Source organism: Artemia franciscana, chromosome 6, assembly GCF_032884065.1.
Source record: "Artemia franciscana chromosome 6, ASM3288406v1, whole genome shotgun sequence".
Taxonomy (NCBI): domain Eukaryota; kingdom Metazoa; phylum Arthropoda; class Branchiopoda; order Anostraca; family Artemiidae; genus Artemia; species Artemia franciscana.
The window spans coordinates 24,197,554-24,215,756 of record NC_088868.1 but is presented as its reverse complement, the minus strand read 5'-3'; the positions used below and the strand labels follow the sequence as shown (position 1 = coordinate 24,215,756).

Below are 18,203 nucleotides of genomic sequence, written 5' to 3'. Positions count from 1 at the left end.
TACTGTGATAATATCAAAGTATTAAATATCACAGGATTGCCTAGAAACAGTTTCAAATGGTAAAATATACTATGAAAAGCTTAATAATCGAATATAAATCCCTATTCTTAGCTTTACAGTGCCATCCAAGAAATTTATTAACTGTCTCTGTAGGTTACAGCTGCAGTAATATAGGATATTACGACTCTGGTTGTTACTAGACATGAAAGTGTTGTAGACTGTTGTACATACGGCAGAATGTGTTTTTAAGCATTCTTCTCTGATGGGTGCCTTTGGGTAAGCAATTGAATTTTGACTTGGGAATTCTGAAGAGACCTATCACACAGCTCATGTCTAAGGTAACTCCATCTTCACTTTTTTATGGTTTTGAAGACAGACAGCTGATCTGTTGTGCCTTGTGCACTTGCCACCACCGAACCACAGAAAATGTTCTATTTGGAGCTTATAAAGGAACCACCGAGCAGAAACTGTAAATTTAAATCAGAAAACAACTTTTACTACATAATCCCACTAAATATGTAGAGAAACAAACTGCCTCCAGCAAGCCTTGAAGAGTATATACTTGACAATATTTCAAACAAAAATAACAAACATTTACTAAGTGAAAATAACAGAAAACAAGAGGAGATATTTTATGATAAGTATTAAGAAAAGTGAAACCTTACGAGAGATTTTACTATTGGATCCATGCAAACAGATTGGGTTGACTTTTGTGGGTTTTCATTTTCTGTTGAATCACTTCCTCTCCCAATTATCCGACTTTTTTTTTCTGAACCAACATTTGGAGAAGACAAAAGACACTTTTTTGGGGAGCCAGATTTTCCACTGGGCCTGTGGGGATTATTTTGTTCATTTGGGATCTCAAGACTGACTTCATTGTCATACATCGCGGGCATGGCTCTTAATGCACGCAGACCGAATGATTTTGTTGAATTTCCAGCCTCGGACTGCTGTGTACAGGGTAGTTCTACCAATACTTTTCTCTCAATTTTGGTTCCTGATTTTGCCTTCAAAGCTGCAAGGCCTTTTAGTTTAACAGGCGTTATTTCTTCCACGCGTTCATTTTTGGTGCATCCATCATCATCTTCTCCCTGCTTTTCAATAACAGTTTTCTTACTCACCTGCAACTCAATGCTAGACGTTAGTTTAGACTAAATCACATGTTAAGCACATATTTAACCAAAATATAACCAACTAAAGTGATAATCAAACTCACTTTTCGAAATATGAACTAATTTCATTTTGATACAGTAAAGCAGAACTACAATCTTGATTATTGAAACAAAATCATTCAATTGTCAATACAGATTAATTGTCACTAACAAATTTAGGAAGTTGAGGAGGGGTTATTTGAGGGAAGAAACGAAAAAGAACAAATCCTTGATGACTCCAATTTCAAAAATCTAGTACTTCCACTGTTGCCAAATATTTAGGGTTATTATTTTGGATGTGTATGTGGCAATAAAAGCGTCATATTTAAATTTACTGGTTCTAAAATTTCTAAATGCCAGCTTTTGTGGATACCAAACACCTTTCTTTCCAATCTGCACTTACTGTGTTAAGTTGCATGGTAGTCATTTAAAGATCTTACTAGTTTTATTGATTAACATTAGACAGTTTTTCATAATTTACTAGATAATCCCTCAAGGATCAAGGACACTTCCCTAAATAATCCCCAGAGGCATTATCAAATGACCCAAGGGTCCTTTCTTCCAACCAGAGATCTATAATCCGAAGTGTTAAAAATGGTAAAATTGATGATAGATTATGGAAACACAAAATTAGGGGAGCATTCCAAATCGTTCACTAAAAGTGCAAAATACACATCTTTTCTAGTACAGAAGTATATTGTCAATAGTGTAGGAAATGTCATTCAGAATACAACTTGAATATAGAAAAAAATGTTTTTTGAAACTGGCTGATGAGATCAATGACATAACTTCAAATACAGTTTTTCAGAAGAATTTTATTTTATATTTTGATGCTGCAGATGACTTGACTGACATTGGTCTTGCAAAGTAGATTAATAGGCTCTGCTTAAAGCTTGGATTAGACATCCATAGTTTGGATTAAAGCTGGTCTTGCAAAGTAGATTATTACTCTGATTAAACTTTGAATTATACATGAACTATCCAAGTTACTTGAAAGTGGCTTTGGCGGAGATTGTAGCATGTCCAGTTTATCAAGCTACTTGAATTATCCAAGTAGAGATATGAAGGCAGTATCTGCTTACTGTTTAAATGCATTGTGCTTTGTGTTGTTTAAACCTTGCCCTGGTGAAGGTCTCCAGACTGGACTTAATTCAAATGCTATATGGATACTTGCAAGAACTTTTTTTCTATGCCCCAAGACAAATTGAGTCAATTAGCTTGTGCCCTGCTGCATACAATCAGATGGGAGAGGAAAGTTGGAATGGTATTCCACACGTGTCTATCAGTTGCAATGCCAAGGTTGGCATTGATAATGTTTTAAGTAACTTTGGGAGGAAATGAATATGGATTAAAATATAAGAAGTATTTAAAGTGCTTACATTGTTTTGTATCTGAGCCAAGGACTAGCAAACTGAAAGTTCTTCAATTTGGTTAATTGAACTCATTATTTTTATCTTCTAATAATATAGTAATAAGTTACTTCAAAAAGGAGACAATGACAGAAATACACTTAGCTGGTGAATTTTAGCAGGCCTGAACAAAATTCTAAATACCTCACTATATATATATATATATATATATATATATATATATATATATATATATATATATATATATATATATATATATATATATATATATATATATATACGTTGACTAGAATACATAAAACTAACCTCATTTCTCAATTCTGAGTCAGGATTCCTCTCAGCTCCACACTTTCTCTGTCTTGTCTTCCTTAGAAGATTCTAAAAGATAAATTCAGTAAGCTAGAAAACTTTCCAGCATCCTCAAATGAGCCTATTTATTAAAAGATAACACCTGCTACAAAAAAAAAGAGCTAAGAGCTCATATGGCACTTGTGACGAGGCGAGAAGAGCTAAGAGCCAAGAGATCATATGGTATGAGCTCTAACAAAATTCTATGAATCAATAGATTGATTTAAAAAGGAAAATAAGAGGCTTAATGCCGGTCAGGATTTAAAATAAGAGCTCTGAGTCAAGATGTGTTTCTAAATATCAAAATTCATTAAGATCCGATCACCCACTCGTAAGTTATAAATACCTAATCTTTCCCCTCCCTTTAGCCCCCCAGATGGTCGAATCTGGGAAAACAAATTTATCAGGTCAAATTGTGCAGCTCCCTGACACGCCTATCAAATTTCATCGTCCTAGCACGTCCAGAAGCACCAAACTCGCCAAATCACTGAAACCCTCCCCCCAACTCCCCCAAAGAGAGCGAATCCAGTACGGTTCTGTCAATCACGTATCAAGGACATTTGTTTATTCTATCCACCAAGCTTCATCCCAATTCCTACACTCCAAGTGTTTTTCCAAGATTTCCCCCTCCAACTCTCCCCAATGTCAAACGATCTGGTCGGGATTTGAAATAAGAACTCTGAGACATGAGTTCTTTCTAAAAATCAAATTTCATTAAGATCCGATCATCTATTCGTAAGATAAAAATACCCCAATTTTCACGTTTTCCAAGAATTCCGGTTTCCCCCTTCCAACTCCACCCAACGTCACAGGATCTGGTCGGAATTTAAAATAAGAACTTTAAAGCACAAGATCCTTCTAAATATCAAATTTCATTAAGATCTGGTTACCCTTTCGTAAGTTACAAATACCTCAATTTTCAAAATTACCCCCTCCCTCCAATTCCACCAAAGAGAGCAGATCGAGTTATGCCAGTCACGTATCTTAGACAGGTTTTTATTCTTCCCATCCAGTTTCATCCTGATCTCACCGCTTTAAGTATTTTCTAAGATTTCCACCCCCCCCCCCAATTACGCTTGATCCGATTGAGATTTAAAATAAGAGATCTGAGTTACGAGGTCCTTCTAAATATGAAGTTTCATGAAGATCCGATCACTCCTTCGTAAGTTAAAAATACGTCATTTTTTCTTATTTTTCATAATTAACCCCCCCCCCAACAGATCAGATCCGTTCCAATTATGTAAATCACATATTTAAGACTTCTGCTTATTTTTCTCACCAAGTTTCATCCCAATCCCTCCAATCTAAGTATTTTCTATGATTTTAGGTTCCCCCACCACAAACTTCCCCCAACGTCATCAGATCCAGTCAGGATTTAAAATAAGAGCTTTGAGACACGATATCCTTCTTAATGTCAAATTTCATTGAGATCCAATAACCCATTCGTAAGTTAAAAATACCTCATTTTTTCTAATTTTTCAGAATTAACACCTCCCCCAACTACCCCAACGAGAGCGGATCCGTTCCGGTTATGCCAATCATGTATCTAGGACTCGTGATTATTTTTTCCACCAAGTTTCATCCCGATCCCTCCACTCTAAGTGTTTTTCAAGTTTTAGGTTTCCCCCTCCCAACTCTCCCCCCACAATGTCACCAGATCTGTTCGGGTTTAAAATAAGAGCTCTGAGCCACGATATCCTTTTAAATATCAAATTTCATTGACATCCGATCATCTGTTCATAAGTTAAAAATACCTCATTTTTTCTAATTTTTCAGAAATAACCCCCCCCCAACTATCCCAAAGAGAGCGGATCCGTTCCGTTTATGTCAATCATGTATCTAGCACTTGTGTTTATTTTTCCCACCAAGTTTCATCCCAATCCCTCCACTCTAAGTGTTTTCCAAGTTTTAGGTTTCCCCCTCCCAACTCCCCCCTAATGTCACCAGATCCGGTCGGGATTTAAAATAAGAGCTCTAAGACACGATATCCTTCTAAACATCAAATTTCATTGAGATCACCCGTTCGTAAGTTAAAAATACCTCATTTTTTTAATTTTTCAGAATACCCCCCCCCCCCTTCCCCAACTACCCCAAAGAGAGCGGATCCGTTCCTACTATGTCAATCATGTACCTGGGACTTGTGCTTATTTTTCCCATCAAGTTTCATCCCAATCCCTCCACTCTAAGTGTTTTCCAAGATTTTTGGTTCCCCCCTCCAACTCCCCCCAATGTCATCAGATCCGGTCGGGATTTAAAATAAGAGCTCTGAGACACAATATCATTCCAAACATCAAGTTTCATTAAGATCCCATCACCCATTCATAAGTTAAAAATACTTCATTTTTTCTATTTTTTCCAAATTAATCGGCCCCCCACTTCCCCCCCCCCCAGATGGTCAGATTGGGAAAACGACTATTTCTAATTTGACCTGGTCTCGTCCCTGACACGCCTGCCAAATTTCATCGTCCTAGCTTACCTGGAAGTGTCTAAAGTAGCAAAACCAGGACAGACAGACAGACCGACAGAATTGGCAATTGCTATGTCATTTGGTTAATACTAAGTGCCATAAAAAGGAACACAAAATTAAAAGAAAATCTAGTGGAAAGCACAAAAGATGAATAGCATGTTAATATCTATATAAAGAAAAGCAACTTATTTAGAAGGTGAAATACATTTATACACACCCCTGTATACAAGTGAGGTTGGAGCCTTTAAGATAATATTTATACTCAAAAGGCTATTGCAAGCTTTATATGTCCAAGTTGCTTCATATGTCCAGTAGGAGAGATCATAACAAAGAAATAACCAACACAGATAGGCTAAAGGTTCAAAAATATCAATCAAGCATAAAAATCGTCAATAAAATTTGATGAAAATTAGTGAAATAAAAATACAAAAATAACAATGGCTAAGAACTAAAATTAACTGTATGTAGTTAATGGCAAAACAAAAACAGATAGGGGGAGAGGATAGTATGATAGTGTTTTAATAGAAAAAAGTATCACAGGCTAAAAGAAGAAAAAATACCCGAATTAGTATTTCAAGCCAAATACTCCAAAAACAATTAAGAATTGAAATTAAAAAGTCAATTAACTGTCAAAACAAAATATTGACAATTAAAGAAAGGATTGTGAAAATTACTAGACTAAAACAAAATAGAAGCCGAATTTGTTACTAGGTTCACCTGAAAGTTGCATATGCCAGACTGGACATGCATATTCCAATAACAGCCAGACAAAGGATAAGTAATCACAGAGTGAATGTATTTTAAGACAATTAGATTTGTTTAACAGTTTAAACATGGATAGTGAAAACCTTTGCTTGTTTAACGATATTTGAAACAGGTATATCCCACTTTGGATTATTAGAAATTGTGACACCAAGGAGTTTAACATGTTTCATCAGTATCTTGAATGTGATAGTGTCTAGAAAAACGAGAGTGGATTTCCATAGTCTTCAAAATAGGTTTATAAACAAATTATACACTCTGCCATCTTGGGAGCCTTTTACTGATAACCCCTTTCTGCATAAGATTTGAATAGGTTTAAAAAACTTTTGGTTTGGAAAGTGGTTTGTCCAGAATTGGATTTAGCAGCTTAAAAACAGAATTTGACCTTTGACACAGCAAAATTTTAGATTAGGCTCAAGCACAGTGAAACCTATTGCAAAGAACATAACTTTGCCCAAAAATAAAATAGATAGGGGAGAGGGGGGCAAAACTGCGCTCTTTACATTGGACATACTTCCTATGTTGTATCAGATTAACGACGCTTCTTGACTACTAAGGTCCCTGCGTCGGCCCTGCAGTGCGTTCCTGCAGCATGATTTGATCTCTGGGTCCCGTATCACCAAGCTAAGGTCAAACCCACTGCGCCACCACAGGACCCATATTACCTATAGTTTTTTTTTTTTTTTAGCTAATCCATTCAAAAAATTCCTACTAGATGCCATTTATGTAATGCACATTTGCTGCAAATTTTGTATTTTGAATAACAGAGACAACCAAGAAAAGAGGTAAAGAATATTTCATATGCTTGTTTGAAATCCTGACACATGTAGTCTTTGTCATTATATTTTCTAAGTTATTGTAGCTCTTGGGCATAAGTTAGCAGGATCAGACAAAGTATACCCCTGCTATTTGAATGGTGATCTTCATCAGTAAATTTCAAGCCTTTATCTACAAAAAAATAAAAAATAAAATTCAAAATGGCATCAATAAAGGCACTACTCTGGGTACTTTTGTGGTGTCCAGTTTTGCCTTGTACTGATGGAATAATTTTCCCTAACCTGGAAAATGGAATTAGAAGTAGCTAGAGGTGGAAAATTGCAAAGTATTCCTGTTTGGTTATAGAGAGCCTGCAAGCTTCTTTCTACTCTATGCCTCAAAGCATGAAGTGGGATGATGTATGTGATTTTCATGTTGTTTGCTTCAGATGCTGATGATCATAATTTTGTTTATCAGATGGTTTGGAACCATATTTTAAAGGGGAATGATCCTCCTGATCCAAAATTTGACAGCCATGTTGTTATTCAATTTTTAAACAGGATTCCAAGCAACTGCAGTAGAATTTCCTTTGAAGAGGAGTACCCTTGTTGATGCTGTGAGATGATTCAAGGCAAGAATGTAAGATCTTGAGCAGAGTTGTGCTAGTGGTAGCAACAATGAATATAGCAGCATTCAGGAGAACACTAAGCTTTTTTTTACTCCTAAACAAGAGAAAGAGCTTGCTGCATGCCACATAAACTGCTCAATTTTTTTGATCTAAAATGTACATACCTTGTATGTTTACTTAGTCCTGATTTATAAGGTTTTAAAGACTTGAAAATCTGCTTCTTAAATTTGGGAAAAATACTGCTGGTGAGGCTTAAGATCCTGCACAAACATTAAGAATTGTAGTTTAAAAAGCTAGGAACTGTGAAAATAAGAGAACAAATGCTTCTATAGCCTAAAAACAATGAAAAAATAGAGATTATAACCTGATAACACCTTCCCAGTATATTTTAAGTCCTTGATCTTTTTTTCTATTTACATGTTATAATGACAACAACCAAGAAGCATAGTTAAATATACCCTGATAAAATGTACCAAAATATGACAAAAACATAATACTTAACAACAAAATCATGAAAACTACACATTTAGTTATTTAGTTTAGTTTTGTCAGCAATGAATGAAACCTTTGACTTTTTAAACAATGGTATTATGTTTATTATATATTGTAGCCTATAGCAATAGGGTGGAGCTTATTATTCAAATTTGAAAATATCACGTTCTAACCCCTTAATTTTGTTCAAGTACATAAAATAATACACCATGTAAAATTCCACAATTATATTTGAATATTTAGGGGTAGCTCAATAACATTAATGTTTTGAATACCAAAATACAATGGTTTTGCATATTGTTTAAAAACACAATTTATGTTAATCTTCCAATGAAAGCAATAATTATTAGCCTGGGTCAGTCTTACTTATTTAACTGAAGAAATTCAAACTAGTTTTATATTCTTTGCAATAGCATACATGTTTGTTTTTTTTAATTACAAAAATTAACTACCAGTTTTTCCATTTTATTAATCTATATACTGTATTTACAAGGCTCTTATCATTGGAATTCTGTTATGTTGAATACTTTTCATTTTATAATATAAGACTAGTTCAACAGTGTTTAAAAAATCAATTGATATATTTGATATTAAATTACATATTTTCATGTGCCATTGCCATTGACATGCTGTTTACAAACATGATTGTTCTATTATAGATGTCAAATGATGCAATGACATCATCAACCATGTCTTAGACACGAGTCTATCTTCTTGGCAGCACTGTGACTGAACTAAATGGAAGTAAATTACCATCCATACATATGGCACTTGGTCTATTTCTACATAACCACCTGGAAAAGGGTTAAACATTTAGACAATCTTCTACTTCATCTATCAAAGAAATAGCTACATTTAGGTATAAAGCCAGGATTCCAACTAGAGATTAGCAGAGTTGTCAAACTAAACTAGAGAAGTAATTTGAAGAATGGTGCTTATTGAAAAAGGACAAAGGTAGGCAGTCATTTACACAACAATCAAGAGAAGCAGAGTTTCTCTGTAAACTGGACAACCTTTTTGACATCACTCACGCAAACGCTATGAACATAATGAAAATACCAGAAGATAAATAATTTTACTGGCTCAAAGAGAAAAAGGTAGAAAGGGAGCAATGGTTGGTAGGGACGAAAAATTAGCCGGAAAGGAGAAACAAGTTGTAAAAAGGCTAGCAAGACAACAGACCAGCAAAGAAAATGAAAAGGGGCAAAATGACAGGAAAAAAGGATAGAGATGATATTGTCATCTAGCAGTGATGAAGAAGATACAGATAATAGTGACGATGATACTGTGAGCTGCAAGGCAGGACCAACACAAGAAAAAAGACAGAGAGGTAGAAAAGTAGTTAACTCCACAACTTGCAGCAATGTATAGACAGAACCAAAATGTCTGGCCATAAAGCAATATTCACCATAAGTGAAACTGCCAAAAGTTTGGGACATAACATCACTGATCAAGCTCTTAATCATGACTCAATCCATCAATTAAGAATGAAAAACTGGTCTATACAGTCAGCTGCCTTGAAAGCTGAGTTTCAAGGTAACATACCACTAGTAGTTCACTGGGATGGCAAGCTCATCACTGACTTAACAAGTAAGAAACAAGTTGATTAACTACCTGTCATAGTTTCAGGAAAAGGGGTCTCCCAGTTATTGACAGTTGTAAAACTGACCAGTGGTACAGGTGAAGCCCAAGCATCAGCTGTATACTCTGTAATAGAAGACTAGGGCATCACAGAAAATATCCATGCAATATGCTTTGACACAACCAACTCCAACACTGGTCGACTGGCTGGAGCATGTGTTCTATTGGAACAGAAGATTTGTAAGGAGCTTTTGTCCCTTGCATGCAGGCATCACATCATGGAGCTGCTCATTGGTGCTGTATTTCAAGTTTGTCTAGGATCAACATCTGCTCCTCAAGTTCCAATATTCACTAGTTTTCAACAGTACTGGACATTTGTTGATCATTCCAGGTTTGAAACAGGAGTGTCAAGCAATGCTGTATCTATGTCAGTTGAAGATATCAACAACAGTACCACTGAGTTTGCTAAGGGTAACCTTAGAAAAAGTCAACCAAGGAATGATTATAGAGAATTTTTTGAGCTAGTTATAATCTTTCTGGGCTTGGTTCCTGAGAGAGGAATTTGATTCTTGGCACCTGGGGCTACATACCATGCACAGTGGCTGTCAAAGGTCATCTACAATCTAAAAATCTGGATGTTCAGAGGGCAATTTGATTTAAGTAAGAAAGAAGAAAAGGGGTAGCAAGATGTGTCTATCTTTAAAGCATGTGTTTATTTAAGAGCATAGATGACAGCTCCAAAACCAGTTAGTGCACCATATCATGATTATCAATTATTAATATTACTGCTAGACTATTCAGCAATCAATTCAGAATTTTCCAGAGTGATGTCCATGAAGATGGCCAACCATTTGTGGTATCTATCTCCAGAAACAGTAGGTCTGGCGTTTTTTGATGATTCCATAGAATATGACACAAAGAAACAAATGGTGGAAGCAGTAAAACTTGTTGAAAAAGAACAACCTGTGAATGAACATACAAAGAAAATACCTGTGGACTTAAAAACATTCAAAGGAAAGAAATTTGAAACATTTTTCTAATCAAAGTCCATGAACCTGTTTCACATGATGGATCTTCTCCATAATTTTCTTGACATAGACCCAGACACATGGGCAGAACAAGAAGACTATATCCATGTAGCAGAGACAGTTTCATCAATCCATGCTGTTAATGATCATGCTGAAATGGGGTGGCTCTTGCTCAGTAACTAATAGGAAACATTACCAAAGACAAAAGTCAGTTGCAGTTTGTACTACAAGTGGTCACAACTCATCAAAAGTTATATCCTGATAGCAAAAAGGAAACACTGTTGACAAACAACATCTGACTTCTTCAGTCTGCATCTAATAATTGTGCAATATATACTTAATTTGTGACTACTAACTATACTGACTAACTTAAAATATATTTTCACAGTATTAATCTACATTTCTACAGTATTACCCACATTATTACTATTATTTTATTAGGCCTATGGTATTGATAAAAAGTGTGACAATATTTATATTATTTTTTGTCACTGGGCCTATTTTTAATATTACAACAGATAATTAATTAAATTAGATGTGAAATTAAAGAAAAAAAAATATCATTATTATGATGCTAATAAATTTGCAGACAATTACTTCTATAACACTGACAGGGTTCAGACAGGTTGGTTCGTTTCAAATTATAGGCTCTGTCCTATTTTTATAAGATTTTCCAGGCCCAAATATAGGATTTGGAAGTCATCGGGATCAGATCTGTGGTAGATGGTGTGGGATGCCTGGTCATATAAAAACCAAGTTTCATCCTGATCCCTCCAATCTAAGCGTTTTCCGTGATTTTAAGTCCCCCCAAATTCCCCTCAATTTCACCAGATCCAGTCAGGATTTAAAATAAGAGCTTTGAGACACAATATCCTTCTAAATATCAAATTTCATTGAGATCCGATCACCCTTTTGTAAGTTAAGAATACCTCTTTTTTCTAATTTTTCAGAATCAACCCCCCCCCCCCAACCTACCCCAAAGAGAGCAGATCCGTTCTGGTTATGTCAATCATGTATCTAGGAATTGTGCTTATTTTTCCCACCAAGTTTCAGCCCAATCCCTCCAATCTAAGTGTTTTCCAAGATTTTAGTTTTCCCCCTCCAAACTCCCCAAATGTCACCAGATCCGGTCGGGATTTAAAATAACAGCTCTGGACACAAGCATCAAATTTTATCAAGATCTGATCAACCGTTCTTAAGTTAAAAATACTTGATCTTTCTATTTTTTCTGAATTAATGGGCCCCCCACTCCCCCCCAGATGGTCAAATTGGGAAAACGAATATTTCTAATTTAATCTGGTGCAGTTCCTGATACGCCTGCAAAATTTCATCATCCTAGCTTACCTGGCAGTGCTTAAAGTAGCAAAACCAGGACTGACAGACAGACAGACCAACAGAAGTTGCGATTGCTATATGTCACTTGGTTAATACCAAGTACCATAAAAACAGTATGCTACAATGAGATTAACTGAACAGACAGACCAAAGGATGGTGAGGCAATAAATGATAAAAAGCTGATTCTGACAATCTTCCATGTAGGAGGGCCAACTTTACACTTATATCAGGGACATCAAACTTACAAATTATCTTAACATTGCTATACCAAGGGGGGGGGAGATAAAGTAAAAATTTACAATATCTGAAATAAAAAATCCAAATCTGATTAACACCATTTTTCTTTAGAAGGGGATAAAGACCAGATAGATAAAGGACAGATTGATCACAGAATGTAGCATATAGTCTACCCAGTGCATGTCTATTATACCTCCATCAATAAGCAACTATCTTAGAATTGCCCATTTGAATAACTGGGCCGTATTCACATCAGCCAGCCAGCGTTCAGCCAGGAAACACAAAAGTCGCAAGAACATCCTGTCTCATTAAAAAGAGACTGCTAGCCTATATACTGATCTTTGCTCATTTCGGACAGGCCCAACATGACAAAAAACAAAAACATAGGCTACTAAGTCAACACAACAGCATAGCCCAGGCAGAAGCAGCTTACTAAGCCCAACACAAAGCATTTGTTAAGTTCAAAAAGCTCAACAGTTGTAATTAATTATCAATCTACACCATAAGACAGAAAATTGCAAATCATGAGCAATGTTCTTAGTGGTCTTCAGCCGAAAATATAGGAATAATAGGATTTTAGCCAAAATATAGGCATTTTATAGGAGTGCATCAAAATATAGGAATTTATTGGAATTTATAGGTGAGTCCAAACACTGCATTGAATAATTTTATCTGCATTAATTAAATTGTTTTGAGTAAATGGACTTCTTCATTAAATATGATCCATTTTAAATAATGGTATCTGTATTGTAATCTTTTATGCCATTGAATTACCTTACCCAGTTCATACTTACCCAGTAGTATTTACATAGAAAGGAAAAATTGAGGGGGGGGGGGGGGTAAAACCTAGATAAATTAAAAAAAACTCACCATATAAGCATCCCCTACTGCAGCAAGCCTAAATAGAATCTCAACTTCTAGTCCTTCTGGTAAAATTATAGTAGTTCATATAACTGGCTTTCTTATAAAGTGAATATACCACTCAATGCCTTTTTTTATGCTCTTTATGAATATAATAATTGCTTCTACCTTAAAAAGAGATTTAAGTACTTTTTGAGCTCTTAAAAATGACAAATTTTCAAAAAAATATGACAGTTTATATAACTGACTTACTAATAAGGCAAACATACCACTTGATGCCTATTTTTATGTTCTTTAGGAATATAATAATCACTTCAACCACCAATTCAAATTTAAGCACTTTTTGAGCTATTAAAATGACAAATTTTAATTTAAGTACATTTTCCACAAAATAATACTATGTTTTCTCAGCACCATCTTATCTGTCATTCCCATAAAATAATGCTATATTTTCTCAGTGCTAAAATTATTTATGATAAGGTTATTTAAGGTTAGGTTAAAAAGTGCTAACATTTGAATTTGAGGTAGTCTAGAAGCAATTAGGCTACTATATTTGCAAAGAGCATAAAAAAAGACATCAAGTGATATGTTCACTTTATTGGTAAGCCAGTTATATGAACTACAATAATTTTACCATCCTTCTTTTTCTAGTGTTTCTGTCAGAATTCTTCCTGCAGTTTTAGTACAGACCCAAATGTATTTTTGCCTTTGTCTTATATCTAATTTGCTCAAGGTTTTATTTTTACAGCAAAGGCACTGTAAAAGGACATTAAAACAACAGCAGTATAGTATGTGTGTGTGGGGGGGGGGGGGAGAGGCAGTCCCTTCCCCTCCCAAAATTCTTATAAAAATCCCAAATAGCCTAATTTTTTATAGCCTAACAGCTTAATTTCCTTGTTTCAAAAGTAACCATGAAATTTTGTAGTACACTTTGACATAGGACAATATAGACCTAGGTCTACATAGCCTATATATTAGACATGCTGCAGAGCAATGAAATTTATCACTTTGCAGAACTTTTAGGCCTGCATGTTTGCCTAGAATCTAGAAACTACATTATTAAGGTCAGCTTATATCCTTAACTAAGAATTGCCATTCTTTCAGTCATTCCATTGCTTTGCTCAAGTCTCCAACAACTTTATTTTAATACTGGGCTAAGGTGATTATATTTGCTTAGGTTGAAAGCTGTGTAAGCTTTGTTGTTAGTATTTGACTTAACATGACTGTTATAGGGCTACTTAAAAGAAGGTGAATGTGACATAAAAGAAGATAAACTTAGAATAGCCTAGCCCAGTCTTGTGAATTACCTCTTCCAAGAGACACAAGACTAGCTTAATCGGAAGGAGTAAAAAGATTAGCCTAATTACCTTGGTAATTTCATCATAATTATCTTCCATTTTTGACTAAGCTGACTGCAATGATCATCTAATTTTATTTAGACTAGTGCTTTTCTTAATAACAGGGTGAACGTGAACTCCCGTGAAATGTCCGTTGAAATTTATTTTGAATTGTGAGAATTCAAATATATTAGTCTATAATAATGTAATCCTATCGTAAGTTTTATTACAGCGATATACTTTAGTACATGATTTTTTCCAACCCTTAGTTTAATAATTAAAAATGTCATAATTGAAAAATTTTATTAAAATTATTAATAATTTATATCTTCTCTATGGTTTATTTTGCTTGGTTTTATAATTTAACAATTTTTCTTCATCTAGCGAATCATTTTGCGAAGAAGTAGAATAATTAAATCAAGCCTGAAATGTTCAAAAATAAGAATAATTGACTTTATATTTAGATCTGTAAGTCGATTCTTAGAACTTCGGCTGAGTAATTTTAATGAAAGCTTTATCTGAATCAAGATTAAATTAAGCTAGATATTATAGGCCAAAAAACAGGTAGGCATAGTCTGTTTCTTTTTTTTATAGTTTAAATAGAAATCAAACGCATACTTTGAAAAGATCGTTAAAGGGGGTTAAATAGAACAATTGTATATTAAAGGAAAGTAAGGAGCAGCATTAAAACTCAAAATGAACAGAAATTATTCCATATAGGGTAGCCTAAGCAGGTTGACCCCTTGGTAAAATTCTAGTTAATTGACTTCTTGCTATCTCAGAAAGGGTTTAGGTTAGGAAAGTGAAACTTTCAGGGATGAATCTACAGACTAAATTTTGTCCCAGAAAGGTATTTTGAAGCAACTTCATCCACTCCTTCTCCCTCTAGAGGGCCCTGACCTTTGATGACCTTTAAAAAATGTGTGTGTTATAAAAGTGAAACCTTGCAAAATAGATCTTCTGCTTAATTGAAGTACTACAAAATTGCTTTCAGCTCCATAGCTTTGCTCAATTCCATTTTATGAAGTTATAAAGATATGCAAATACATTTCCTAAATTTTGAAAAAAAAAACACTGATATGGCTAAAAATTCTACTCAAATAACAGGAATAACAGGAAAAGGCAGAGAAAAAGCAACTAGTAACTGAAAATTAAGGTAAAATGTTGTTTTATCAAAATTTCAATAGGTATAGACCTGTCATGTAGACAAATTTCAGGGCCCTCTAGAGGGAGAAGGAGTTGAGGTAGGTACTTTTAAATACCTTCCCAGGACATACTTTAGCCTGTAGACCTGTCCCTGAAAGTTTCATTTTCCTAACCTAAACCCTTTCCAAGATAGCAAGAAGTCAATTAACTAAAATTTTACTGTCCCCTCCTCAATACATTGTTCTTTATACTAAAGCTGTTAGTACTTTTTAAAAGCTTCCTAGGCCATTCAAAATAAACAGCCCCCATGTTTCAGTGACAATTCTTAAAAAATTAAGTAAAACTTTAGTATACAGAGTAACATCTTGAGCAGAATAGAACCCCAGAACCCATTGGTAAGGGTTATAAGTTATACACAGGGAATATTAAGTTTTTGTAGAATAAATAGTCATATAAACTTTGGATTGGATAGAGCTCATTTGATCAGAAGTTGGATGTTTTTCATGTCCTTTTTAAGAGTTGTAAGTAAATGGAGGGCAATCATCCCCCTCCTCCAAGCCTTCCCCCAAAATATGTCTGATTGGAATTTGAAGAGAGCTATTATTTTGTTCAGCCTTGTTGAAAGATCCCATAATCACGTCTTTGGGGATATCAACCTCCCCACAGTCCTCAGGAGAAGAGCTGTAAGTTAGGCCATTTGTTCATTATTAACATCTAGTATATGTTATTGAGAAGGTAGACATGTTTGAACCTCACTTTCCAAGAAGACAAAGGGTATTCAGGTGAGACTTTCAGAGAGTGTTGAACTAAATCCACCTTATCACTATAATGCATTTATTCATGGATGTTTTATTCAAAAACATTCAGGAATTAAATATATAAAAAAACCATTTTTTAACTGCAATTAAGGAGCAACATTAGAACTTAAACAAACAGAAATTATACTGTATATGAAAGGGGTTTTCTCTCTTCAACCCCTTGCTCTTTATGCTAAAGTTTATTATTGTTTTGAAAAGTAGAGTTGTGAGAAAGAGTCAAACTTTAGTGTAAAGAGCAAGAGGTTGAAGAGGGGAAAACCCATTTCATATATAGAATAATTTCTGTTCATTTTAAATTTTAATGTTGCTTGTTACTTGCTGTTCAAAAAACTTTTTTTTTCTTTAATAGCCTAATGAATCAGAAGGTATTGCCAAACTACTATGTTAACCCTCTTCTGATTTCTATGTCTTGGGAATTTGCATATATAACAGGTTTATATCTATTGGAATTTGGTAAAACTACATTATACCTTAATTTTCAGCTTCTTTTTCTCTGGTTTGGTTTTCAAAATAAAATTCCTGTTATTTGAGTTGAATTGTAAGGTATATCAGTGTTTTTTTTTTTTCAAATCAGGGAAATGTATCTACAGATCTTGGAAAAGCCATAAATTAGGAATGAGTAAAGTTGTGAAGCTGAAAATGCTATCCTTGCACTTCACTTGAGCACAATATCTATTTTCCATGGCTTCACTTTTATAAAACAAAAATTTGTAAAGGTCAGTGACCTCTAGAGGAGTAGTGGATGTAGGTACTTCAAAATACCTTCCCAGGACATACTTTAGTCTATAGATTAATGCTTGAAAGTTTCATTTTTCCTAACCTAATCACTTTCCAAGATAGTAAAAGTTGTTTGTCTGAAATTTTACTAATGATACCTTTTTCTCTTATTTTTAGCCATATAAAAGGATTAGAAATAACAATTCTTTCATCACATGCTAAATAATTATAGCTAATACATTTTAACTGCAGCTCAACTATACTTTATCCTCACCCTGCATCATGCACAAATATGTTGCCCAAATTATACATTTCCCATGTGTCTTCTGGTTCTCAATTTTGTCACAGTGACTTCAATTATGGGTAAACTAGTTGAAACAACAGTGGTGCTAACAGCAGTATATAAGCAGCATCTAAAATCAGAGGCAACACTATAGCATTACCTATAGTTAATGCCATATGGCTCCAAAGTTTTATTATTTATTAATTTTTCTCCAGAGGCACTTCATATGGAAGGAGTCATTATATAAACTTCAAAGAGGGCTCATTTGATTAAAAATTGAGAATTCCAATGCCCTTTTTAAGAGTCAAAAATGATCAGAGGGCAACTAGTACCCCCCCCCCACCTCCTTTTCCCCCCCAAATACATCCAATAAAAATTTTGAGACAAGTATTCTGTTGAAAATAGTTCAAAGATCATATAACAAAACTCCAGAGTTGACACAAGGCCCAGGGGCAGGCATTGCAAGTTATGCCTTAGGGAGTATATATGATTCTTATAGATGGGACACTCAGCTCATTTGATGGGAAATAAAAAGTTCAAGTTCACTTTTTCAGAGTCAAAATGAGAAGAGGTTAACTAGCCCCCCCCCCCTTGCCCTTTTTCCCGAAACCCATCTAATGAAAATTTTGAAATAGTCATTTTGTTAAAAATAGTCCAAACATCAGGTAAGGAGAAATCCAGGGTCAACACACACCCTCAGAGCCCTGGGGCAAGTGTTTTTAAGGTATCCCCTGGAGCATATAAGGTGTTTTTTTATGTAAGGAGGCTCCTATAAACTTCAGAGATGGCTCATTTGATCAGAAATTGAAAGTTCTAGTTACTTTTTATGATTCAAAAGGAATCATAGAGCATCTACTCCCTTCCTCTCCTCACACAAACCATCTTT

The 18,203-nt window shown here is 34.8% G+C and overlaps 2 protein-coding genes across 3 annotated transcripts in view; one reads left to right on the top strand and one right to left on the bottom strand.

Moving 5' to 3' along the window:
- LOC136028228 (anillin-like) overlaps positions 1-14,543 on the bottom strand; it is a 64,871-nt gene extending 50,328 nt beyond the window's left edge. The window contains exons 1-3 of the mRNA XM_065705952.1: positions 14,384-14,543; positions 2,828-2,899; positions 666-1,121 (exon numbers count right to left, since the gene is read on the bottom strand). Of these exons, the coding sequence (XP_065562024.1) occupies positions 666-1,121; positions 2,828-2,899; positions 14,384-14,413 (558 nt within the window). The 5' untranslated portion in view covers positions 14,414-14,543. The remainder of the gene's footprint in view (positions 1-665; positions 1,122-2,827; positions 2,900-14,383) is intronic.
- Positions 14,544-14,752: 209 nt separating this feature from the next.
- LOC136028219 (protein phosphatase 1 regulatory inhibitor subunit 16B-like) overlaps positions 14,753-18,203 on the top strand; it is a 71,888-nt gene continuing 68,437 nt past the window's right edge. Inside the window, exon 1 of one of the 2 annotated variants that reach the window (XM_065705937.1) lies at positions 14,753-14,821. The gene's annotated coding sequence lies outside the window, so the exon portion shown is untranslated. The remainder of the gene's footprint in view (positions 14,822-18,203) is intronic. The other variant, XM_065705939.1, reaches the window with a different exon arrangement.